Below are 27,288 nucleotides of genomic sequence, written 5' to 3' on the forward strand. Positions count from 1 at the left end.
CTTTGAACTGTATGATAATCTCTGAACAGTATGATGCTACTACCACTACTAACTGTTTTATTAGGGTTATATAACTGGCATGTATGCTTTTGCAATGATCGATAATCAATTGATTTTTGTGCATGATTTTGGTTGGCTGTGTTAATACAGGTTGAGGTAATTGTGCCTAATAAAGGTTTTATGACTGGCACAGAAGAAGAAACAAAATGGCTAAACAAAATGTTGCTAATTAGAAAAAGATGCAGAATATTGTAAAATGTTCACAAAATGATAAATGGCTGCATTGGAAATGTAAGAAATCATGGGCTGTTCATTCTGATTTATCATTCATGTCCACTTCTTCTGGTTGCCTTGCATATTCAAATGAAGGTATTTTCTCATCCAAGTTAAAATGAATTATGCACATTTTCAGCTGCTGTCATAGAATAGTTAATTATGTATCTTTTTTATGTCCATGTATGACAGTAGTTATACGTGACCATCACAGAACACATAATTCTACTCAAACATGGATGTGCTGATCAGGTGAGATTTCCAGCTGCTATCTGTAATAACGTGGTGGGTTGCATGCTTTTAACAAACTATATGATAGACACTTACTGTATAACACTGAAATCTCTATATGTATGTACCAATCAATGTTTTGTTACAGTAGCCTTAGGGCTAAACTATGACAGTTAGAAATCATTATGGTGAGATTTTCAGAGTTATTTATCCCTCAAAATCAGCCTGACTGTCCGCCATTCTGTGCTGTGGAGGGCTGCTGATTTGAAGATGTTGATTTCTAAATGTGTCACATGCAACCCTCATTCCAGACAGGACCTCTGTGATGAAGAGAAGGGTTACATTCAGAAGAGGCTTCAAGTAGTAGGTGACTGTCTGCGCAGTCACGGCATTGTCTGTAAGCCTGTGAGTGGTAGTAATAACTTCTCCATCCCATCCATACATCCTGTCCAATAACATCCTGTATTTATTTGTTTTGTCATTGATTGATTGATTCATTGATTGATTGATTCATTCATTGATCCATTCATTTATTAATTCATTCATTCATTTACTACTCTGGCACATTATTTGTGACAGCAGGTCATAAACAGGCCATTGAAAGAATGTGATGAAAAAGGAAGTAAAAAATGATTATGATACTGACATTACCAATTTGCAAATTTGCGTGACTGCTTGAATGAAAGAATGAATGAGTCAGTTCCTGAATGAGTCCACAGACACATCTGAAATGAAATGGTATTTTGTCCAGGATGAAGTACCTCGTGTTGCACTACTCGGCTCTGGTGGAGGAGAGAGGGCCCATATCTCCTTTCTGGGTGTCCTACGTCAACTGGGGCAGGACAATCTGCTGGACTGCTTCCTCTACATGGCTGGAGTGTCTGGATCCACATGGTCAGTACATCTTAGTCACTGTAACCCCCCCCCAACACACACACACGCACACACACACCCCAACACACACACATACAAACACACACACACACACACACACACACACACACCCCTGTAAGATCTGCAGGTCTGACGGGCGTAGTTCTGATGTCACACAGGGCCATGTCTTCACTGTATGCTGATGCCCATTGGTCGAAAAACGCGAAGGTCACCACCAGCAGTGTCCTGAAGAGCATATCTGAGGGGGAAGACATGGATTTTTCCGAAGGTGTGCAGTGGCTCAGGAAGAGATACGAGGAGGGGGATCTGTCCCTCTCTGATGCCTGGGGAGTGATGACTTGTGTTATCAAAGGTGTACCGGTGAGTGAGTGAATGACTAAATGGTTGGATGAATGAATGAATGCAATGCATCTATCCATTTAAATAGGCAATGTAACTGTGTTTGTTTGTGACACATCAGCTGGAGACAAGGACCCTGTCTGATGAGGGATCCAGAGGCCGAGATGGTGCCAATCCATACCCACTCTACAGTGCTATAGACCGGGCATTCTTTGACAAGGACAAAGTGAAAAGGAAAGGTATCAAAGAATAATAGGCCGACAGGTTTTGTTGTGCAATGTCCAACATATTAACACATCAGAATACAGTGAGAATACCCCAGAATTCTACACCTTGAAGGAGTGCTTTTTCTCTCAGTTTTTTTTCCCAGTAATTCCAGAATCATTCTATGCATATAATTCATATACCATGTGGAATTTACTGAATCAACTGATATTTAAAACTATGTTGAGGACATTATCAAGTGGAACCTATAGTTAGTAACAGTCAAATCACATATCATATGCTATAAGGTCTGCTACAGTATACTATACAGTATTATTCCTCCTTAAAGGGAGCATTTCCGTTAGTTGTTATCACTAGACAAAAACGGCATCATATTAGTATATGTTAATAGTAACATATCTTTGACACAGTAAAGGTATGGAAGCATATGTCTTAAGTTTGGGAAATTCCTTGTCCGTGTTTAAATAATGAACTGAAACTGCATGTCTTTTGTGACCCTGGGCATGGGCAAAGGAAACTAGACATTGATTGCGGATGCTTGTGACTTGAGAGTGAAAAACACTTCCTCTGCAGAGTTGTGGTTTGAGTTGAGTCCCCATGAGGCTGGGTTCACGGAACCTGGGGCTTTTGTTAAGACATCCCTGCTGAAACAGGACTTTGAGGGAGGATGTGTAAAATACTCTCCTAAGAGGAAGCCAATGGACATGGTTCAACTGCAAGGTATTTTTCCACATACTTCATTATATCATGTCAGACAAACACACACACACACACACACACACACACACACACACACACAAAACATGCGCACGCACGCAAACAAACACAGACACACACACACACACAAAAACATTTTAAAGTCCAGAGGGTGTGTTTTTGCAGGGATTTGTGGAAATGTTTTTGGAGATGAGAAGCAAAACCAGAAACACATCCTGGATTGGATCAAAAAATCACTTTTGCCAAGTGCGTATGATGATCTTCACTCTGCTATTCACGAGAAATTTGCTTGCTGACACACAGGACCCCGGAGGTGTCAAGGCAAGATGTTTTTGTCGTGTATATCCAGAAAATGTGCTGTCATTTTTGCTATCGTGCTCTCATTTTACTAAATTGTGCAATAATTTTGATTTTGTAAACTGAGCGCATCATTTAAAGGTAAACTATGCAGTATTGGCAATTTCCTTACCCTTTTTTTCGGTTTTTGCTTATTTTCGCTTGCTCTGTCATGACGAATGTCTGAGAAACTCCATCGCTACCTTTTTCTAGCCGGTGCCTGGCGTGTATGTGTATTTGAATCAGGGCCGTAGTCACCATAGACATTGAGGGGGACATGTCCCCCCCAATATTCAAATATGACCAAAATGTCCCCCCCAATATACGGAAAAATAAAGAAAGAAAAAAGCGCTAGACTAGGCCTACAGGAAACCTACACGCATCTGAAATGTAATCAAACATAAATAACGCACAAATTAGTGACCTAGTGATGGTTCCAGAGTAGCCTACACCCCTGAGTGGTTTGTCCTGGTGGTTTTCCGTTTTTCGTTAGTGGCGTGCGCTATCAAAAGCTTCCATTTACTGCACCCTACTGCGGTGAGGTAGGGCTGTCAACAATATCGCAAAAGCTACCGGTACAATTTTCACAAACTTGTTGGAAAGGTGTAGCACAGGCTAAGGAAATCCCATACATTTTTGGAGCCGATCAGACTCAAAGGGAACTTTGAAACATTTTTCATATTGTAGCCTATTCTTAGCCTAGAAATCTAGACACGCCCCTAGCGGCAGCAAATTACATTTTAATGTGGGTCTGGCTCGCCAGGCTAGCCTATTCTCGCAATGATAGCGAAAGTGAAAGGTTTTATTTTAAATGATGAATTTGTGCAAGCCTGTGTCATTAATTTCTTTCACGTCTTTCAACATAAATAATGCATTCATATGCTAGTATTAATGCCAGACATTACCGTTTATAGGCCTCTTAGAAATGGTTGTTGCATCTTGCATATTATTTAGATGCGCACTCAATCGCGCATCCATGCAGGCAAAACGTAGGAATCAAATGTAATGCACTGGCGGTGATAGCCTACAGTTAATGTGAATCGCGGACAATAACCAAAGAAAGGAATTTGCACCTCCATTCACCAATTAAAGGCTGTAGTAGGCCTAGTGTTTCTATGTTGGCACAAAACGTCATTTCAGTCAGAAGCCAGTCTATAGCCTAATGCAGGGGGTAACGTGAGTCAAACAGAAGAGGGGCCTGTCGCCTATTCCTGAATCCTGTCTCTTTAAAACTACATTAAAATTGTGTGATTAGCCGCCAGCATAATAAAATCTAAATTAAAAGACAAAATCTTATTAGGTTATAGGTCCAAACCTATGAGTCTAAGCCTTAGTTAAAAAAAATCTCCAGGTGTAAGTAATAAGTAAAAGAACCACATTCTGTGTAATATAGAGGTTAACAAAGAAACTCTAGTTTGTAATTTCTTTTAAAGTATACATTTTGAAGACAAATGGAGTCATACCACAGGTCCAGGGATGGATTACTGAATTGGCTTACTGGGCCCAAGAGCTCAGGGGGCCCTGATGCCCAAGCCTCTGTGTCAAGTTGCTTCTTCTCCAACCTTCTCTTTTCACAAAACTCACCAGAAGTCATCATTTAAAGGGTTATTTTTTTACAAATAAAAAATCTTCCGTGGGAGAATGCCTCAGGACCCCTCTGGAGGAGGGGGGGGGGGGGGGGGGGCATCTTTGCCCAGGGGTTCATAATCCATCCATGCCATGCCTATGTCCGTCAAAAGTTTGGAATAATTGACTTACTTAACTAACGACTTGTTTGTGAATTTTAATAATATTTTTTCCATGGTAGGAGATGTATTGAAATTCTTTTTGGGGGTCCCTCAGACTCCACCACAGATTTGGTCCCCCCCAATGTTGACATCATGACTACGGCCTTGATTTGAATGCAGTAAAGCAATTCGTTACACTCGTTATACTTCCTGACACTGAGGCCGTCGGCCCGCCGGCCCACAGTTGCAAGGGTGTTTTTTCCACTCACAGGCGCTATAGGGGAGGCGAGATGGCCACCATTCAACCCGAAAAAAGTCATATAACTATTCCAATGACTCTGAAGCTGGTAAATGAAGGTAAATTAAGCTAAAAAACTTGCATATTAAGCTAAAAAACCTGCATAGTGTGCCTTTAATAAAACGTGTACATGATTTAGTTAAACGTAAGATTTACATAATTGAGCGCACAATCTAGTGAAAAGAGACCACATGAGCAAACTATGGTGTAAAAGGAGCACACAATATACTAAATTGTGCGCGCTAGTAAATTCAGATCACAATTTAGTAAAATGAGCACACATTCTCTCGACAAAAAATATCTTGCAATGACACCCAGGCTCCACAGACTTTGCACTTTGCCCTCCAAACAAACTAGGGCCCATGATCTTACTATCTGCTTATGTTTGGACAGGGTCGCAAGGTGAAGCAGCCCCACTGTCAGGTATGAAGATTGTTCAAATGCTTTCTGATGCCAGCACACTGGATTTGACAAAGTCCTGTTATAAGACAGTGTGCCTTCCACGGCACACCTACCCCCTTCTCCCACTTCCCCCTAACATTCTAAATCAATTGTATGCACCATATTGCTATGTAGCATAGTAATGTTATACACCATTTGAAAGCTTAGGTTCTTGGGAATCCATATATGACAACGTTTATCCTGTACAATCTGTATAGTGCTTTACATTGTCAGATTAATCTGGCTATGTCTCAATTAAATTGAATCAAAAATGCCCTCTTCCCCCTCCTCTGCCTTTTGGTGCTTCCCCACCTTCTAGTTGCAGGGCGTATCCTTAGCAATAAGTAGATGCAGCATATTGGGTCTTGAAATATTCACAGGAATCCATAGAAATTGAATATGCATGTTATTTCATCCAATATTAGTTGTGCAGATGTATAGTCCATCTTATACACACTCACTGAACCTAAAGAGAAAATGCAAAAATAGATACTTTAATGTAATTATTCCATATTTTGTGTAGTCGTAGTCTATATCAGAACCCCTGACATACAATCCAAATAGTCTACAGGGAACTTCAGAATGTTACCTTTCATTTGAGACCAGGATTATGCTTCTACACCAAGAGGTTGCCACACAGTAAGGCTTTTATGGCCAGTATGCATTTTGGGTAACCAAAAGTCCTATGGGGAGTTTCTATAGGCCATTTTACAAAATGCATGAGCATACATTGGCAAATGGTGGTCTAAAGCACTCATTTTTTTATTCTATATTGATCTACTTTTGCACACAGCTTCACAATACATTGTGCTAGAGCTCAGTTGTGTTTCTAAGTCATATCAAGTGACTTAAAGGGCTGAATTGTGGTCAGTTCAGAGATGCTTGTTATCTGGAAGAAAAAAAACAATATTCTAGCCTCTATAACTCTGTGCCAGTACTTCACATGATTATTCTGATTGTTCCCTAAGAAACTACAGCTTTATAAAGAGGTCAAGCTTTTGGTGGTAGGCCAAAATAGACCTCTGAAGTAGTCACAGTGCAATTTCAGGGGAAAAGCCTAAAAATGCACATCCCATAGGAAGCATAGAATCAGTCGGTGGTTCTTAAACTGGGGGGGGGGGGGGGGGGGGGGGTCATGAATTGCATGGTCTGGATTAAAGATTTTTTTAGTCAAAGGCTGCCATTGACATAATGGCTTTGGTGTTGACATAGCCTATCTATGAGAGAAGACATTTTCTGCCTCTGCTTCCAATGCCCATCTCACAACATTTCGAAACCAAATTCCGCCGGTTAGAGAGAAGGAGGTCGCAAGACTTGGCCCATGTTTTTTGTGGGGTTGTCAGACAAAAAGTTTAAGAACCACTGGTCTATGTTAACATATTCATAAGATGGCTGGATGTAAGGTTTTTGTTTTGTAATGTTTTTATTCATAGGTGTGCTTAAGATTGTGATGGCACTGGTTGAATTGGTGGAATGTCACCATAACATGGATCATTGCCACACAGTGTTGGCCAAGTTGAAATCTGTTCTCGGAGGTAAGACCAGTGGATTTTATATATTCCTCATATGCTAACATTTCAAAACACCAATAAGGAAAAGTTCTTCACTGCATGGGGTCTCAATGTTTTTAGTGTTACAAGGTGACACTTCAATTTCTATTTCAAATCAATTTTATTTATTCATTATGAGCCACTAATAATGAACCCTACACAAAAACCCTGCACAGCAAACAGAAAAAAATAATTTGTGAAAGAGCATTGACGTCTTTGCATTGCATAATATATGCTCTGAAATGAGACGGGTAACTTCTGCCATCTAGAGGACTATGGAAAATTCAGCACCACACTCCTTGAACTGGATCATGAGATGTGGACAGACATGGATGACCAGAAGAGGAAACAGCACATGGAGAATATCTTTGAAGAACTCATAGGATCAGCAGAGGAGTGGGGCCAGGAGTTGAACAATCTTAATAACAAACTAACTGATGGTAAGAACTCAGTTCAGTATCAACCATTAGCACTAGTAGGCAACCTCTTTGAGATACAAGGATTTCTTTGGCTGTGAAAGTTGTGTGTTAATTTTGAAAGAAAAAAAAATCTCTTTTGAAAGGTAGAGAGATATAAGGATACTGCCAACACTGACCCTGATTTAAATATTTCCTTTTCAGTGTGGTGGGTCATTAAACACATCTTGCCATTATTCAATGAATGGCAATCTGGAAACGTGGCCAATTTCCTCTACCAAATCAACGGTAATAGTCCTCTGCACTGAATCATATCAGTGAAAGGTTTTCGAAAGAGGTCATGTAAACATCTTTCTGTATCAACATTGGTGTCCTTACTGCAATGTATTTTGTTTATGTGTAGAGCCCAAGGTTCCTGAGGAAATGTGCAAGGAGGACACAATGCACCTGATAGATGCAGGGCTCTTCCTGAACTCTCCGTATCCATCCGTGCTGAGAGAGGCGAGGGATGTGGACATCATAATGTCCTTTGACTTCAGTGAGGATGCTCCTTTTAAGGTAAAACATGCTCCCTACATGCAACTCCAAACAAGCATCTAAATACAGTGGACACACATAACCATTTTGGCATATTGATATGCTCAAAGCTGTAGTTGGAAACTTCTCCACAATATAAAATGTCTTAATGAAATTAGAATATAGAATATTTAACACCAACGATGCCCCAACGGACTGTCAATCACTGCTCGCGCACACGCAGCTGATCGGCTCCTCTGTAGCACAGGAAGGGGTGGTGGACTGAGTTGTACTCGTTCAAATTTTCAGCCAAGTCATCTCATTGTGCAAACCTCCCCACTACACTGTTATAATGTATTGCACTTAATGTGTGCTGGGAAGGTTGTATGTGAAGACCCAGCTCTTCAGAGAGTCTCTCCTCTTGTAGCACTACCCATAACTAGACTTGCTAATTCTAGCATGTATACCACCTGACTAGAACTGACGCTTGAAGTTTCACTTACTGCAGCACTAACTTGTCCTCATCACACTCTACCTTAATTGCTTCCATTGTTTGAAGTCGCTTTGGTTAAAAAGTGTCAAATGTAATATAATGTAATGTGTGTGTGCAGTCATTAGAGGGAGCCTGGCATTATGCAGCCGCCAACCAAAGAGCCTTTCCCGACATAGACTTTAAGGCTCTGAACCCTGAGTCTGACTGTCCAAAGTCCTTCTATGTTTTTGAGGAAGAAGGGAAGCCAACGGTGATCCACATCCCCCTCTTCAACATTAAGAATGGCAAAGGTGAGTCAAGCACAAACATCTCTCTATCTCTCCTCTTTTCACCTTCCCCACATTTGATCTATTGATTATTTTTTTTATCTTTTCTCATGACAACAACCTACTATTTCGCCATTATCTTTTCTTCTAATACTCTGTTGCCACTCTTCTTTTGCCACGTTACCTCTCCAGATGAGGCCACCATCAAACAGGAATGGAGGGAATACGCCACCTTTCAGATGACCTACAGGGGCAAAAAGAAGATCGACCACCTGGCAGATCTGGCTGCAGAAAATGTGAACAGAGACGGCATCCTGAAAGAGATCCGAAAAGCAGCAGAGAGACGCAAGGCCAAACATTGAGAACACACACACGCACGGGTTAGGGTTAGGGTTCATGTGTCATGACAGTGTCATGTGTTCATGACAGTGTCATGTCACTCTTATGTCGATACTGTCAAGTAAAGTATTACCATCATCCCTAATCTTTTTTCACAAATAATTATTATATGTTTAATTCAAATCTACAATGGTTTTCCGACAAAAACCTATTACTAACAAATGTATTACATATTAGTTAGCAATAGTCTAATTATATTAATTCTAACTGTTGATTAAATTACTGAAGGCTGGGTGTACAAAGGTCATGCTCCACACACAGAAAGATGCACACGCACACACACACACACACACACTGACTGCATTAACTTTGAAATCATTGGTCCAGCCTAACCAATCAAATTGATCAGGGATTCCTAACGTTACTTCCTACTTCGCCTAAACCTTAGAAACTGATAATCAGCAGCATTGGCAGTCAGGAAACAATTTATGTACAATGGCCTACCTTTGCTGTAAATAGAAGTGTTGATAATACTGTTCATCACAGCCACTTTCGATTTTGAAACTAAAGCGTCATCCCCTCTAGTCGCTGATTGGCCTGACCTTTTTGGGGTCTGATGGAAATGCTAGTGAGTAAAAGCTGGGGAACATTCGTCCGTATAAGAAGGGGAAGAAGGGGAGACAAGGGGAAGAAATTGCAGCAAGTCGCAGGTTCGAATCCAGACCAGAGCAAGAGCAAATGAACAGATTACATTTTTAAATTGGCTTGTTTTACAATCAGTTCCTTATCTTTTCATAAAGTTTTGTCATTTTTTAAGTAAATTATTAAAAACTCACTTTTACTTATGCAATTGTGGCCTGTATGTTAATTTGGGGGATATTATTCATATTATATTGTAATTGTTATATCTCATTCAAACTGCAAGCAGCTTCTTGATATTATAAGTGCTTCTAGAATGAACGTATTGTAAAGGAATACAACACAAAATATTCAATTCCACAAGAAAATATATTTATTAACACAACATGCTCAACAGTACACATATTCTAGGCAAAATGGCAATTAGGTCAGGTCAGTCAGTTATTTCAGTCAGGTCAGTGATTACTTTCTGACTGAAAAGGAACTAGAATAATAAAACATATATTTTAGATTTATAAAGATATAAAGATGTATACAAATATTATAAAGATATTGATGTACAAGACCAACAATAACCACATATAAATAGGCCTATACTGTACAAACAGTCGAGAGGATCTCAGCCCATGTAACCAATCAAGAAAAACTGTGATTTATTGATAGAACAATTATTAACACTAGACGGCAATAAAAACATTTAATAAAAACATTTATACATTTATTAATAGTAAAGTATTAAGTTTAACTACTTCAGTATAATAAAGTATCTATCTATCTATCTATCTATCTATCTACTGTATCTATCTATCTTTTGTAACTGCCTCAGTGTTTGGGTAAAATATTTTGCCTTTATACTGACTGTGGCCAGTTTCAACAGTGCGAAACTGGGCACATTTACAACATGCATTTGAGGTCACAGTGCGTACATGCGCTTTGTGTCTGCAGGTGCTTGGTGGGTGTTTGCTCTGTGCATGCAGGTGGGTGGGCCAATGGGGCGACAGCAGGTGAGGGGGCAGGTGAGTGAAAACTTGGTGGGCATGTACCCCCACATGGATAGCATGGAACCGTCATTTTTCGTTTTGATCTGTAGCCCCCCCGCTGGACTGGACCCCCCGAAAGGAGGGTAGGGCAGACACAGTTCTCTGTGAATATGTTGAGAACTGTAGGGCCTAGGATGACCATTTTTTTCCGTATGTTTGCCTCCAGGGGTCATGTTAACCCATTTCATGTGCACACATGTGCACAAACAGATACACACACACACACACACATACATTCACAGTAATCATACGTATGACACATACTCACACAGTAGACATGTACGCTTGCATGCACAGGCACATACGCAGGCACACACACAAGCACGCACACACACACACACACACACACACACACACATACACACACACTCACACACACCCACACACATAACATAAACATAACACAAACAATCAAGAATTTCTCAGAATTATGAACAGGCAAGATGGAGGTGGGGTTGTATAAAATTAATTTTACATGTGAAATCTATGAACTAATCATGTTTTGGTACTTGTTGTCTAGCAGATACCAGTGAGAATTGAGTGTGGATAATGCAATTTAGTGAGACAGAATCATATAGGCCTTTCAGCGTGATTTCTTTTTGTGGAAAAAATGTGCTGGACTGGGCGGCGGTCATATTTTGTACCGCTCTGCGGTACATCTAGTTATGATGAATATTTGGTTTTCCTTTAATTCTACTGAATTTGTAATTATGTATCGGCCGTTGTAATTGCCGATACTGATGGTATGTACGTACCTATTGTGTGTGTGTGCGTTTGTATATGTGTGCACCACCATCTACAGGCCAATGAGTATACAGTCACTAAATGTACACATAACTTAATTTTTTTAGACCCCCCCATGGATGAAAATCTACGAAACTTGGCATACCCCCAGATAATGTCAGGTTAATCATACACATAAAATTTGGTGCAGTTCTGAACATCTTAACTGAAGAGAGGGGCGATTAAAGCAGAATGATATTGCATTTTCCTTTTTTACCAAGGGGGTGCAAATCACAAATGAGTGATTATGGGCTAGGTTGATGTGGGCCCTTGAGACCAACATACCATAAAAATTTCTTCATCCTCGGTGCCACGGTTCAGGTAGTTATTTAGGAAAAACTGCATTTTTTGGGTTTCGGGGGGCCCAGCGTGGTGGGGGAGTGGCCCCTGGGGACCAAACGAAGTTTTTCTGTAAAAGTCTAGTGGGGCTACATACCCACCAAATTTCATGTGCCCCGGTGGTTCGGTGTCCCGGGTATCGTTGACCAAAAATTCAGGAAGTAGATGACGGGGAAAAAAAAAAAAAAAAACTTTGACAATCCCTATATGACCGCTTCACTAGCTTCGCTAGCGGCGGTCATAATAAAGGGAAATTAAAAAGGGGTTCTCTGAAAGGTACACAATGCCTGCATGCGTATAACATGATGTTTAATAGGCTATAACGTTACTTTCAGAACAATTTCGCCTCTTTATGATGACCTGACCCCATTAACTATAATAAACAAATAAGTAGCAGCATGAAGTAACTGCTTGCAGACCATGTCTATGTGTCAGATGTGCTGTCCTAGGCTACAACTAACTTGAGTAACGTTAACTAATTCCAAGCATTCCTGCCTGTCTGAAATAAATAACGTTCACGTTAATGACAAGAATAACACTGCCACTGGCTTGATGCTAGCCTCAACTAACTATGCTTAATTTGACCAAAGAAACGATATGCTGACCTAAAAGGCTACACATAGTCAGACGACGTCGGATACTATTTACATTACAAATATATAGCTACAGTAATTGCATACTTTCAGTATTTAACGTTACACATTAACGGAACATGTACATTAACTAAATGTTTTTAGCATTATAAATCGCTAATCGCTAATGCTAATCGCTATCTGTAGTCAGCTAGCAAGTGATGTATAATTATCTGAATTCTGCATAACTTTCCATAAATCTTTCCATAATTGAAACACAACAAAATAGCCATTTTATCAACAACATATAAACAACATACCTGTTTTATATTCTTGATCGCTGAGCTGGCGTATGAAACTGATGGAATGTAGTGTAGCCTACATTCAACGTTGTCAACAAATGACGTAAAGGTAGCACGAGGATTTTCAAAAGATTGGCCACCTGCGGTGATTGGACGTTTCAGAGAAAGACTGATCGTGTACAGTAATTGGATGACGAAACATAGGCCTGGACATTTGATTGGGGATGCAATTTCTAAACCCACAACGTGGTTGGCCTTGAAAAAATGAAGCCAGGTACACCATTGGACGAGGAGTACGGACCATCCGCTTGCAGGTACCGGCTTGAGGGCTTACTTTCTAAGACACTAATTGTGGGCAAAAAACATACTGCACAATGCATTGATACCCACAGGAGTAGCAAACTCAGCTGTGCATTTAGGAAGCAAAGTCCGATGCACCAGAGTAGACAAAAAAACCAACCGGGCTCTGTTAGCATGTGTATTGTCTGTGAGACAAAGTTGGGGGGGGGCCTTTGTGGTCTAAATGCACTTCATACAAGCAAGGATACAGAAATATGTCTGATAAATGAGTGTATTTAGAGAGAGAACCTAAATTGTTATAGACCTCATAAGATCAGTTATATTTTATGTAAATTATAAGAGCTGTCTTACTTAATGGGACACCAGGCAACGTTTTTGTGTTAATTAATCATCTTCGTGAGTCGGTATATGGTTAAATGACTCATTACGGGGCGAATGAAGGCTCTCTAGCCCGCCCCTACTGCCTGTAGGAAGAATATCCCACTTGCATGTTCGGTGTATCCTACCCGCCAACCGAAGCAGGATCAGTTTACAGCACAGAGGCAGGCTAACGAAACGCTAGAGATTGTTGCAAACGTGTGTATAATGGCAGAGCCGGCGAAGAAGCAGCGAAAACCCTTGACGGAAGACGCAAAGAAAAGAAAAAGAGCTTCAGACCGAGCGAGGGGGAGTTTCGTAGAGAAAAAGCATCAGGATTGCCTGGTGTCCCTTTAATGCAGAGATGTAGAAGTAAATTTGGCTAAATTCTCCCTGTGACGGGATAGTTGACTTCCTCTTGGTCCTAGAGGGCAGACAAAAGTCTGTAGCCAGGACCTTTTGACCTGTCTCTGACCAGATTGACAGACCAACTTCTGCAAAGCTCTATAGCTCTGAGGTCTGTATTGAGTTAACCACATTATAATGTACGAGCAGAGGGAAAAGGGACTCAGAGGTAGAGAGAGCCTCAAGGCCAAGCCCCAGATTAGGGAATCTGATTCTGATAGGAGAGCCTCCCAGTCGAGCTAGCCTTCTCGTACATCCTAAACCCGTTGAAAAGGGGGCCTTGCATCAGAGTTTACAGAAGCATCTTATCAGGGTTGTTTCCAGGAGTCAGACTGATCAGACCCCGGCCTGTGTCCAAGTGGCATTCTACTGCCCCCACTGCTCTCCCCTCTTCAACAAAGCCATCTGGATGCTTTTTCTGCTGCCTCAACGTTGTTGCCTATGGCTCTTCTTCTGTCTTCTTCACCTGTTATGCCCAGCGTGCCGTAGGCCTTGCTCAGGGAGTGACTGGCAAATCCCACACTGCCCACCTCCAACAAACCCCAGCCAAACCCCAGGCAACCAATCAGAGCCGGTTCGTCAGTAGACTGCCCTGCCTCAAGAAGACAGTGGCCACTGCTGTGACAGGTGAGCAGTGAGGTCAGTAAAGTAGATAGATAGATAGATAGACAGATAGATGGATAGATAGATTGATAGAGATACTTTATTTATCCAGAAGGAAATTAAGGTGTCCAATAGCTTATGCACACCATACACAGACATATGGCATCCACATACACACACATACAACAAAAATACAAAGGAATATATAAATAGTGTGCCCTTACAGTAAAATTAGATTGTAACATGTTAAAGGAGCAGTGTCATAGTGCAAGTACATTGCCAGTGCAAATTCTATATCTATTCAAGTACAACAGGCTACACAATAAACAATAGAATAATCGTTATATCTATACATGGACAAAAGTAAAAGACTTGAAGAAAAGTTTAAGTTAAAGTTGAAAAGTGTCCACACAGACAAAAAGACAGCATGGCGTATTGACCATGCAGTCAAGCTACTGAAGCTAGCAAAATGGGCAGGTGACTAATATAGCCAGTAAGGGAGTCAAATAGTGCCAATCAGTGCAGTCCAGGGTAGTTTGTGTGTATAAAGGCACACAGATGAAGGCATGGTGCAAAGGGCAGTGTGCAGAGCAGACTTAAACACTGAAGTCAATCACACTCCTCCCCTTCTGTGTAGCGTTGAAGAGCTGAAGGGACAGAGGACCTACGCAGCCTGTCTGCTTTGCAAGACAGAGAGAGGAGCCTACTACTGAACAAGCTCTTCTGCTTGGAGAAAGTGGAGTGCAGGGGGTTGCGGCCATTGTCCTTCATAGATAGCAGTCTGCTTAGGGTCCTCTTATCTGCAACTGATGTCAGTGACTCCAGCTTCATCACCACAGAGCCAGCTTTTCTAACCAGCCTGTCCAGTTGTCCAGCATCTCTCCTCCTAGTGCTGTAAAATACGCAGTAAATATGTATCCCTATCACACACTGATTGTATTGTTTCAGATAGCTTTCATTGCAACAAAAGAATAGGATCTAAATCAAACTTAGGTACACATGGGCAGCCCACGAGATGATATATTCACAAACATACAAAGTTCAGAGTTTCAGACCATCTCATATCGTCTTGACAGCTTAACGTTACTTAAACAGCAGTGCACATATTACAGCAATAGCAGCATAATTTGACCTTTGACCTCCCAGAGCAAAAGTCCGTGGAGTGTCTGGCAGGGAAGGAGGAAGTGAGGGAGCAGGTGAAGAAGAAGAGAGTGATAGTGGAGAAGCAAACAAGCAGCACCCAGCAGACCAGGGAGCTCCCAGAGCTGGCCAAACTGCCCCCTGTGTCCTGCCCTGAGCAGGCCATCCTGCAGGCCTTCAGGCTGCTCAGAGACGACGACTGGTGGGAGTATAGCTAAAATAGACTAGGCTAACACATTAACGCTATAACACTTGTAGGCTTTCCGCTAAGATAGGCATGTTAGAAAGTATGTTGTTGTTTCTGCAGGGAGCAGAAGATCGAGGCCCTGACCTCCCTCAGGTCTCTGTCTCAGCACCACGCTGAGGTGCTGCTGCCCAGGCTGCATGATGTGTGTCTGGCCGTCTACCACGAGGTTAGAGGCTCTCTGCTGGAAAACAAAAAAAAATCACCGGGCGGTGGTAGTGTAGTGGTTAAGGAGCTGGGCTAGCGTGCAGTAGCCTGTAGGGTGGTGGTAGTGTAGCGGTTAAGGAGCTGGGCTAGCGTGCAGTAGCCTGTAGGGCGGTGGTAGTGTAGCGGTTAAGGAGCTGGGCTAGCGTGCAGTAGCCTGAAAGTTGTGGGTTCAATTCCCAGCTTCTACCGTTGTGCCCTTGAGTTGCTCCGGGGACAATGTGATCCCTTGTAATATAGCTGACATTATGTAAGTCACTTTGGTCAAGAAGTGTCTGCTAAATGTAATGTAATATCACACCTACATTTCTCAAGCGAAGTGCTTGAAAAAGTTCATAGTTCTTTCATAGTAACCATTGGGTCCTTGGTTACCTGTCTGACCAAGGCCCTTCATCCCGGATTACTCAGTTTGACTGAGCGGCCAGATCTAAGAAGACTGTTGGTTGTTCCAAACCTTTCCATTTGAGAATGTAATTTAGGCACAGGTGGATTCCATTCAAGTTGTAGAAGCATCTCAAAGACCATTGATAGAAGTAGGATTCACCAGAGCTCAACTACAAGCGTCATAACAAAGGATGTGAAAACTTATGTAAATGGAATATTATATATATATATATATATATATATATATATATGTGTGTGTGTGTGTGTGTGTGTGTTTTCATTTATTCAAATATGCAAAATATCTTATTAACGATGTGGGATACAAAAATGCCCCAAGCATAAATGGATTGTATGTGAAATTTGGTAGTGACCTTTATCAGGTTGTTGTAGGTTTTGCCCTGTCTAATAAAGCCAGTCATGTTCTTCAGCTTTTGATTGGCTCTGAGACTACTTTGATTAAAGTATGAAAGAAATATTGGGGATCTGAATTTGCAGACTGTTGTATGATGGTTATAGATTTTTGTCTATGGTTTTGTATAAAATGGGCTTTGTATAGGCCATATGTTTAGGTCACATTGTTTTGGCCACAAAGGGAACTTCTTTCAATTGGAAACTCTCCTAAACAGAACTGAAACACCAGTCTAGACGTAATAACACAGTAGCCATGCTGCATGAGCTCATTTTTCAGCTAACATATGTAAGTGCCTGATGTCTGATTTCTCATCTCTGAACTGTATGATAAACTTTGAACTGTATGATAATCTCTGAACAGTATGATGCTACTACCACTACTAACTGTTTTATTAGGGTTATATAACTGGCATGTATGCTTTTGCAATGATCGATAATCAATTGATTTTTGTGCATGATTTTGGTTGGCTGTGTTAATACAGGTTGAGGTAATTGTGCCTAATAAAGGTTTTATGACTGGCACAGAAGAAGAAACAAAATGGCTAAACAAAATGTTGCTAATTAGAAAAAGATGCAGAATATTGTAAAATGTTCACAAAATGATAAATGGCTGCATTGGAAATGTAAGAAATCATGGGCTGTTCATTCTGATTTATCATTCATGTCCACTTCTTCTGGTTGCCTTGCATATTCAAATGAAGGTATTTTCTCATCCAAGTTAAAATGAATTATGCACATTTTCAGCTGCTGTCATAGAATAGTTAATTATGTATCTTTTTTATGTCCATGTATGACAGTAGTTATACGTGACCATCACAGAACACATAATTCTACTCAAACATGGATGTGCTGATCAGGTGAGATTTCCAGCTGCTATCTGTAATAACGTGGTGGGTTGCATGCTTTTAACAAACTATATGATAGACACTTACTGTATAACACTGAAATCTCTATATGTATGTACCAATCAATGTTTTGTTACAGTAGCCTTAGGGCTAAACTATGACAGTTAGAAATCATTATGGTGAGATTTTCAGAGTTATTTATCCCTCAAAATCAGCCTGACTGTCCGCCATTCTGTGCTGTGGAGGGCTGCTGATTTGAAGATGTTGATTTCTAAATGTGTCACATGCAACCCTCATTCCAGACAGGACCTCTGTGATGAAGAGAAGGGTTACATTCAGAAGAGGCTTCAAGTAGTAGGTGACTGTCTGCGCAGTCACGGCATTGTCTGTAAGCCTGTGAGTGGTAGTAATAACTTCTCCATCCCATCCATACATCCTGTCCAATAACATCCTGTATTTATTTGTTTGTCATTGATTGATTGATTCATTGATTGATTGATTCATTCATTGATCCATTCATTTATTCATTCATTCATTCATTTACTACTCTGGCACATTATTTGTGACAGCAGGTCATAAACAGGCCATTGAAAGAATGTGATGAAAAAGGAAGTAAAAAATGATTATGATACTGACATTACCAATTTGCAAATTTGCGTGACTGCTTGAATGAAAGAATGAATGAGTCAGTTCCTGAATGAGTCCACAGACACATCTGAAATGAAATGGTATTTTGTCCAGGATGAAGTACCTCGTGTTGCACTACTCGGCTCTGGTGGAGGAGAGAGGGCCCATATCTCCTTTCTGGGTGTCCTACGTCAACTGGGGCAGGACAATCTGCTGGACTGCTTCCTCTACATGGCTGGAGTGTCTGGATCCACATGGTCAGTACATCTTAGTCACTGTAACCCCCCCCCCCCCCCCCCCCCCCAACACACACACATACAAACACACACACACACACACACACACACACCCCTGTAAGATCTGCAGGTCTGACGGGCGTAGTTCTGATGTCACACAGGGCCATGTCTTCACTGTATGCTGATGCCCATTGGTCGAAAAACGCGAAGGTCACCACCAGCAGTGTCCTGAAGAGCATATCTGAGGGGGAAGACATGGATTTTTCCGAAGGTGTGCAGTGGCTCAGGAAGAGATACGAGGAAGGGGATCTATCCCTCTCTGATTCCTGGGGAGTGATGACTTGTGTTATCAAAGGTGTACCGGTGAGTGAGTGAATAACTGAATGGTTGGATGAATGAATGAATGCAATGCATCTATCCATTTAAATAGGCAATATAACTGTGTTTGTTTGTGACACATCAGCTGGAGACAAGGACCCTGTCTGATGAGGGATCCAGAGACCGAGATGGTGCCAATCCATACCCACTCTACAGTGCTATAGACCGGGCATTCTTTGACAAGGACAAAGCGAAAAGGAAAGGTATCAAAGAATAATAGGCCGACAGGTTTTGTTGTGCAATGTCCAACATATTAACACATCAGAATACAGTGAGAATACCCCAGAATTCTACACCTTGAAGGAGTGCTTTTTCTCTCAGTTTTTTTTCCCAGTAATTCCAGAATCATTCTATGCATATAATTCATATACCATGTGGAATTTACTGAATCAACTGATATTTAAAACTATGTTGAGGACATTATCAAGTGGAACCTATAGTTAGTAACAGTCAAATCACATATCATATGCTATAAGGTCTGCTACAGTATACTATACAGTATTATTCCTCCTTAAAGGGAGCATTTCCGTTAGTTGTTATCACTAGACAAAAACGGCATCATATTAGTATATGTTAATAGTAACATATCTTTGACACAGTAAAGGTATGGAAGCATATGTCTTAAGTTTGGGAAATTCCGTGTCCGTGTTTAAATAATGAACTGAAACTGCATGTCTTTTGTGACCCTGGGCATGGGCAAAGGAAACTAGACATTGATTGCGGATGCTTGTGACTTGAGAGTGAAAAACACTTCCTCTGCAGAGTTGTGGTTTGAGTTGAGTCCCCATGAGGCTGGGTTCACGGAACCTGGGGCTTTTGTTAAGACATCCCTGCTGAAACAGGACTTTGAGGGAGGATGTGTAAAATACTCTCCTAAGAGGAAGCCAATGGACATGGTTCAACTGCAAGGTATTTTTCCACATACTTCATTATATCATGTCAGACAAACACACACACACACACACACACACACACACACACACACACACACACACACACACACAAACATGCGCACGCACGCAAACAAACACAGACACACACACAAAAACATTTTAAAGTCCAGAGGGTGTGTTTTTGCAGGGATTTGTGGAAATGTTTTTGGAGATGAGAAGCAAAACCAGAAACACATCCTGGATTGGATCAAAAAATCACTTTTGCCAAGTGCGTATGGTGATCTTCACTCTGCTATTCACGAGAAATTTGCTTGCTGACACACAGGACCCCGGAGGTGTCAAGGCAAGATGTTTTTGTCGTGTATATCCAGAAAATGTGCTGTCATTTTTGCTATCGTGCTCTCATTTTACTAAATTGTGCAATAATTTTGATTTTGTAAACTGAGCGCATCATTTAAAGGTAAACTATGCAGTATTGGCAATTTCCTTACCCTTTTTTTCGGTTTTTGCTTATTTTCGCTTGCTCTGTCATGACGAATGTCTGAGAAACTCCATCGCTACCTTTTTCTAGCCGGTGCCTGGCGTGTATGTGTATTTGAATCAGGGCCGTAGTCACCATAGACATTGAGGGGGACATGTCCCCCCCAATATTCAAATATGACCAAAATGTCCCCCACAATATACGGAAAAAGAAAGAAAGAAAAAAGCGCTAGACTAGGCCTACAGGAAACCTACACGCATCTGAAATGTAATCAAACATAAATAACGCACAGATTAGTGACCTAGTGATGGTTCCAGAGTAGCCTACACCCCTGAGTGGTTTGTCCTGGTGGTTTTCCGTTTTTCGTTAGTGGCGTGCGCTATCAAAAGCTTCCATTTACTGCACCCTACTGCGGTGAGGTAGGGCTGTCAACAATATCGCAAAAGCTACCGGTACAATTTTCACAAACTTGTTGGAAAGGTGTAGCACAGGCTAAGGAAATCCCATACATTTTTGGAGCCGATCAGACTCAAAGGGAACTTTGAAACATTTTTCATATTGTAGCCTATTCTTAGCCTAGAAATCTAGACACGCCCCTAGCGGCAGCAAATTACATTTTAATGTGGGTCTGGCTCGCCAGGCTAGCCTATTCTCGCAATGATAGCGAAAGTGAAAGGTTTTATTTTAAATGATGAATTTGTGCAAGCCTGTGTCATTAATTTCTTTCACGTCTTTCAACATAAATAATGCATTCATATGCTAGTATTAATGCCAGACATTACCGTTTATAGGCCTCTTAGAAATGGTTGTTGCATCTTGCATATTATTTAGATGCGCACTCAATCGCGCATCCATGCAGGCAAAACGTAGGAATCAAATGTAATGCACTGGCGGTGATAGCCTACAGTTAATGTGAATCGCGGACAATAACCAAAGAAAGGAATTTGCACCTCCATTCACCAATTAAAGGCTGTAGTAGGCCTAGTGTTTCTATGTTGGCACAAAACGTCATTTCAGTCAGAAGCCAGTCTATAGCCTAATGCAGGGGGTAACGTGAGTCAAACAGAAGAGGGGCCTGTCTTAGTAGCCTATTCCTGAATCCTGTCTCTTTCAAACTACATTAAAATTGTGTGATTAGCCGCCAGCATAATAAAATCTAAATTAAAAGACAAAATCTTATTAGGTTATAGGTCCAAACCTATGAGTCTAAGCCTTAGTTAAAAAAAATCTCCAGGTGTAAGTAATAAGTAAAAGAACCACATTCTGTGTAATATAGAGGTTAACAAAGAAACTCTAGTTTGTAATTTCTTTTAAAGTATACATTTTGAAGACAAATGGAGTCATACCACAGGTCCAGGGATGGATTACTGAATTGGCTTACTGGGCCCAAGAGCTCAGGGGGCCCTGATGCCCAAGCCTCTGTGTCAAGTTGCTTCTTCTCCAACCTTCTCTTTTCACAAAACTCACCAGAAGTCATCATTTAAAGGGTTATTTTTTTACAAATAAAAAATCTTCCGTGGGAGAATGCCTCAGGACCCCACTGGAGGAGGGGGGGGGGGGGGCATCTTTGCCCAGGGGTTCATAATCCATCCATGCCATGCCTATGTCCGTCAAAAGTTTGGAATAATTGACTTACTTAACTAACGACTTGTTTGTGAATTTTAATAATATTTTTTCCATGGTAGGAGATGTATTGAAATTCTGTTTGGGGGTCCCTCAGACTCCACCACAGATTTGGTCCCCCCCAATGTTGACATCATGACTACGGCCTTGATTTGAATGCAGTAAAGCAATTCGTTACACTCGTTATACTTCCTGACACTGAGGCCGTCGGCCCGCCGGCCCACAGTTGCAAGGGTGTTTTTTCCACTCACAGGCGCTATAGGGGAGGCGAGACGGCCACCATTCAACCCGAAAAAAGTCATATAACTATTCCAATGACTCTGAAGCTGGTAAATGAAGGTAAATTAAGCTAAAAAACTTGCATATTAAGCTAAAAAACCTGCATAGTGTGCCTTTAATAAAACGTGTACATGATTTAGTTAAACGTAAGATTTACATAATTGAGCGCACAATCTAGTGAAAAGAGACCACATGAGCAAACTATGGTGTAAAAGGAGCACACAATATACTAAATTGTGCGCGCTAGTAAATTCAGATCACAATTTAGTAAAATGAGCACACATTCTCTCGACAAAAAATATCTTGCAATGACACCCAGGCTCCACAGACTTTGCACTTTGCCCTCCAAACAAACTAGGGCCCATGATCTTACTATCTGCTTATGTTTGGACAGGGTCGCAAGGTGAAGCAGCCCCACTGTCAGGTATGAAGATTGTTCAAATGCTTTCTGATGCCAGCACACTGGATTTGACAAAGTCCTGTTATAAGACAGTGTGCCTTCCACGGCACACCTACCCCCTTCTCCCACTTCCCCCTAACATTCTAAATCAATTGTATGCACCATATTGCTATGTAGCATAGTAATGTTATACACCATTTGAAAGCTTAGGTTCTTGGGAATCCATATATGACAACGTTTATCCTGTACAATCTGTATAGTGCTTTACATTGTCAGATTAATCTGGCTATGTCTCAATTAAATTGAATCAAAAATGCCCTCTTCCCCCTCCTCTGCCTTTTGGTGCTTCCCCACCTTCTAGTTGCAGGGCGTATCCTTAGCAATAAGTAGATGCAGCATATTGGGTCTTGAAATATTCACAGGAATCCATAGAAATTGAATATGCATGTTATTTCATCCAATATTAGTTGTGCAGATGTATAGTCCATCTTATACACACTCACTGAACCTAAAGAGAAAATGCAAAAATAGATACTTTAATGTAATTATTCCATATTTTGTGTAGTCGTAGTCTATATCAGAACCCCTGACATACAATCCAAATAGTCTACAGGGAACTTCAGAATGTTACCTTTCATTTGAGACCAGGATTATGCTTCTACACCAAGAGGTTGCCACACAGTAAGGCTTTTATGGCCAGTATGCATTTTGGGTAACCAAAAGTCCTATGGGGAGTTTCTATAGGCCATTTTACAAAATGCATGAGCATACATTGGCAAATGGTGGTCTAAAGCACTCATTTTTTTATTCTATATTGATCTACTTTTGCACACAGCTTCACAATACATTGTGCTAGAGCTCAGTTGTGTTTCTAAGTCATATCAAGTGACTTAAAGGGCTGAATTGTGGTCAGTTCAGAGATGCTTGTTATCTGGAAGAAAAAAAACAATATTCTAGCCTCTATAACTCTGTGCCAGTACTTCACATGATTATTCTGATTGTTCCCTAAGAAACTACAGCTTTATAAAGAGGTCAAGCATTTGGTGGTAGGCCAAAATAGACCTCTGAAGTAGTCACAGTGCAATTTCAGGGGAAAAGCCTAAAAATGCACATCCCATAGGAAGCATAGAATCAGTCGGTGGTTCTTAAACTGGGGGGGGGTCATGAATTGCATGGTCTGGATTAAAGATTTTTTTAGTCAAAGGCTGCCATTGACATAATGGCTTTGGTGTTGACATAGCCTATCTATGAGAGAAGACATTTTCTGCCTCTGCTTCCAATGCCCATCTCACAACATTTCGAAACCAAATTCCGCCGGTTAGAGAGAAGGAGGTCGCAAGACTTGGCCCATGTTTTTTGTGGGGTTGTCAGACAAAAAGTTTAAGAACCACTGGTCTATGTTAACATATTCATAAGATGGCTGGATGTAAGGTTTTTGTTTTGTAATGTTTTTATTCATAGGTGTGCTTAAGATTGTGATGGCACTGGTTGAATTGGTGGAATGTCACCATAACATGGATCATTGCCACACAGTGTTGGCCAAGTTGAAATCTGTTCTCGGAGGTAAGACCAGTGGATTTTATATATTCCTCATATGCTAACATTTCAAAACACCAATAAGGAAAAGTTCTTCACTGCATGGGGTCTCAATGTTTTTAGTGTTACAAGGTGACACTTCAATTTCTATTTCAAATCAATTTTATTTATTCATTATGAGCCACTAATAATGAACCCTACACAAAAACCCTGCACAGCAAACAGAAAAAAATAATTTGTGAAAGAGCATTGACGTCTTTGCATTGCATAATATATGCTCTGAAATGAGACGGGTAACTTCTGCCATCTAGAGGACTATGGAAAATTCAGCACCACACTCCTTGAACTGGATCATGAGATGTGGACAGACATGGATGACCAGAAGAGGAAACAGCACATGGAGAATATCTTTGAAGAACTCATAGGATCAGCAGAGGAGTGGGGCCAGGAGTTGAACAATCTTAATAACAAACTAACTGATGGTAAGAACTCAGTTCAGTATCAACCATTAGCACTAGTAGGCAACCTCTTTGAGATACAAGGATTTCTTTGGCTGTGAAAGTTGTGTGTTAATTTTGAAAGAAAAAAAAATCTCTTTTGAAAGGTAGAGAGATATAAGGATACTGCCAACACTGACCCTGATTTAAATATTTCCTTTTCAGTGTGGTGGGTCATTAAACACATCTTGCCATTATTCAATGAATGGCAATCTGGAAACGTGGCCAATTTCCTCTACCAAATCAACGGTAATAGTCCTCTGCACTGAATCATATCAGTGAAAGGTTTTCGAAAGAGGTCATGTAAACATCTTTCTGTATCAACATTGGTGTCCTTACTGCAATGTATTTTGTTTATGTGTAGAGCCCAAGGTTCCTGAGGAAATGTGCAAGGAGGACACAATGCACCTGATAGATGCAGGGCTCTTCCTGAACTCTCCGTATCCATCCGTGCTGAGAGAGGCGAGGGATGTGGACATCATAATGTCCTTTGACTTCAGTGAGGATGCTCCTTTTAAGGTAAAACATGCTCCCTACATGCAACTCCAAACAAGCATCTAAATACAGTGGACACACATAACCATTTTGGCATATTGATATGCTCAAAGCTGTAGTTGGAAACTTCTCCACAATATAAAATGTCTTAATGAAATTAGAATATAGAATATTTAACACCAACGATGCCCCAACGGACTGTCAATCACTGCTCGCGCACACGCAGCTGATCGGCTCCTCTGTAGCACAGGAAGGGGTGGTGGACTGAGTTGTACTCGTTCAAATTTTCAGCCAAGTCATCTCATTGTGCAAACCTCCCCACTACACTGTTATAATGTATTGCACTTAATGTGTGCTGGGAAGGTTGTATGTGAAGACCCAGCTCTTCAGAGAGTCTCTCCTCTTGTAGCACTACCCATAACTAGACTTGCTAATTCTAGCATGTATACCACCTGACTAGAACTGACGCTTGAAGTTTCACTTACTGCAGCACTAACTTGTCCTCATCACACTCTACCTTAATTGCTTCCATTGTTTGAAGTCGCTTTGGTTAAAAAGTGTCAAATGTAATATAATGTAATGTGTGTGTGCAGTCATTAGAGGGAGCCTGGCATTATGCAGCCGCCAACCAAAGAGCCTTTCCCGACATAGACTTTAAGGCTCTGAACCCTGAGTCTGACTGTCCAAAGTCCTTCTATGTTTTTGAGGAAGAAGGGAAGCCAACGGTGATCCACATCCCCCTCTTCAACATTAAGAATGGCAAAGGTGAGTCAAGCACAAACATCTCTCTATCTCTCCTCTTTTCACCTTCCCCACATTTGATCTATTGATTATTTTTTTTATCTTTTCTCATGACAACAACCTACTATTTCGCCATTATCTTTTCTTCTAATACTCTGTTGCCACTCTTCTTTTGCCACGTTACCTCTCCAGATGAGGCCACCATCAAACAGGAATGGAGGGAATACGCCACCTTTCAGATGACCTACAGGGGCAAAAAGAAGATCGACCACCTGGCAGATCTGGCTGCAGAAAATGTGAACAGAGACGGCATCCTGAAAGAGATCCGAAAAGCAGCAGAGAGACGCAAGGCCAAACATTGAGAACACACACACGCACGGGTTAGGGTTAGGGTTCATGTGTCATGACAGTGTCATGTGTTCATGACAGTGTCATGTCACTCTTATGTCGATACTGTCAAGTAAAGTATTACCATCATCCCTAATCTTTTTTCACAAATAATTATTATATGTTTAATTCAAATCTACAATGGTTTTCCGACAAAAACCTATTACTAACAAATGTATTACATATTAGTTAGCAATAGTCTAATTATATTAATTCTAACTGTTGATTAAATTACTGAAGGCTGGGTGTACAAAGGTCATGCTCCACACACAGAAAGATGCACACGCACACACACACACACACACACTGACTGCATTAACTTTGAAATCATTGGTCCAGCCTAACCAATCAAATTGATCAGGGATTCCTAACGTTACTTCCTACTTCGCCTAAACCTTAGAAACTGATAATCAGCAGCATTGGCAGTCAGGAAACAATTTATGTACAATGGCCTACCTTTGCTGTAAATAGAAGTGTTGATAATACTGTTCATCACAGCCACTTTCGATTTTGAAACTAAAGCGTCATCCCCTCTAGTCGCTGATTGGCCTGACCTTTTTGGGGTCTGATGGAAATGCTAGTGAGTAAAAGCTGGGGAACATTCGTCCGTATAAGAAGGGGAAGAAGGGGAGACAAGGGGAAGAAATTGCAGCAAGTCGCAGGTTCGAATCCAGACCAGAGCAAGAGCAAATGAACAGATTACATTTTTAAATTGGCTTGTTTTACAATCAGTTCCTTATCTTTTCATAAAGTTTTGTCATTTTTTAAGTAAATTATTAAAAACTCACTTTTACTTATGCAATTGTGGCCTGTATGTTAATTTGGGGGATATTATTCATATTATATTGTAATTGTTATATCTCATTCAAACTGCAAGCAGCTTCTTGATATTATAAGTGCTTCTAGAATGAACGTATTGTAAAGGAATACAACACAAAATATTCAATTCCACAAGAAAATATATATTTATTAACACAACATGCTCAACAGTACACATATTCTAGGCAAAATGGCAATTAGGTCAGGTCAGTCAGTTATTTCAGTCAGGTCAGTGATTACTTTCTGACTGAAAAGGAACTAGAATAA

General features: G+C 40.8%; 2 protein-coding genes across 4 annotated transcripts; both read left to right on the plus strand.

The window, feature by feature from the left end:
• Positions 1–27,036, plus strand: LOC121719158 (cytosolic phospholipase A2 zeta-like). 2 transcript variants are annotated; one of them, XM_042104589.1, is made up of 15 exons: positions 1–369; positions 466–525; positions 816–909; positions 1,256–1,398; positions 1,557–1,758; positions 18,956–19,073; positions 19,633–19,779; positions 19,951–20,031; positions 22,541–22,570; positions 24,008–24,109; positions 24,394–24,564; positions 24,745–24,828; positions 24,944–25,098; positions 25,668–25,839; positions 26,008–27,036. In XM_042104589.1, the coding sequence occupies exons 2-15, from the start codon at positions 509–511 to the stop codon at positions 26,175–26,177; spliced, it is 1,686 nt and encodes a 561-aa protein (XP_041960523.1). In that variant the 5' UTR covers positions 1–369; positions 466–508; the 3' UTR covers positions 26,178–27,036. The 2 variants fall into 2 exon arrangements, with proteins under 2 accessions (XP_041960523.1, XP_041960522.1); XM_042104588.1 differs by lacking the exons at positions 1–369; positions 466–525; positions 816–909; positions 1,256–1,398; positions 1,557–1,758 and adding exons at positions 17,119–17,485; positions 17,582–17,641; positions 17,932–18,025; positions 18,371–18,513; positions 18,654–18,855 and having other exon boundaries at positions 26,008–27,029.
• Positions 2,212–9,936, plus strand: LOC121719168 (cytosolic phospholipase A2 gamma-like). Of its 2 annotated transcripts, XM_042104602.1 has the most exons (9): positions 2,212–2,682; positions 2,845–2,925; positions 5,434–5,463; positions 6,915–7,016; positions 7,301–7,471; positions 7,652–7,735; positions 7,851–8,005; positions 8,575–8,746; positions 8,915–9,934. In XM_042104602.1, the coding sequence occupies exons 1-9, from the start codon at positions 2,661–2,663 to the stop codon at positions 9,082–9,084; spliced, it is 987 nt and encodes a 328-aa protein (XP_041960536.1). In that variant the 5' UTR covers positions 2,212–2,660; the 3' UTR covers positions 9,085–9,934. The 2 variants fall into 2 exon arrangements, with proteins under 2 accessions (XP_041960536.1, XP_041960535.1); XM_042104601.1 differs by lacking the exon at positions 2,212–2,682 and having other exon boundaries at positions 2,756–2,925; positions 8,915–9,936.
• Positions 27,037–27,288: the final 252 nt, after the last annotated feature.

Source organism: Alosa sapidissima, chromosome 9 (genome assembly GCF_018492685.1).
Source record: "Alosa sapidissima isolate fAloSap1 chromosome 9, fAloSap1.pri, whole genome shotgun sequence".
Taxonomy (NCBI): Eukaryota; Metazoa; Chordata; class Actinopteri; order Clupeiformes; family Clupeidae; genus Alosa; species Alosa sapidissima.

Coding starts and splice junctions, on each gene's coding strand:
- LOC121719158 (XM_042104589.1), top strand. Junction 1,399..1,556: donor GGAGTGTCTGGATCCACATG/GTCAGTACATCT, acceptor GATGTCACACAG/GGCCATGTCTTCACTGTATG. Junction 19,780..19,950: donor GGACATGGTTCAACTGCAAG/GTATTTTTCCAC, acceptor GTGTTTTTGCAG/GGATTTGTGGAAATGTTTTT.
- LOC121719168 (XM_042104601.1), top strand. CDS start 2,766: ATGCGCACGCACGCAAACAAACACAGACACACACACACACACAAAAAC. Junction 5,464..6,914: donor TGAAGCAGCCCCACTGTCAG/GTATGAAGATTG, acceptor TTTTATTCATAG/GTGTGCTTAAGATTGTGATG. Junction 8,747..8,914: donor CAACATTAAGAATGGCAAAG/GTGAGTCAAGCA, acceptor TTACCTCTCCAG/ATGAGGCCACCATCAAACAG.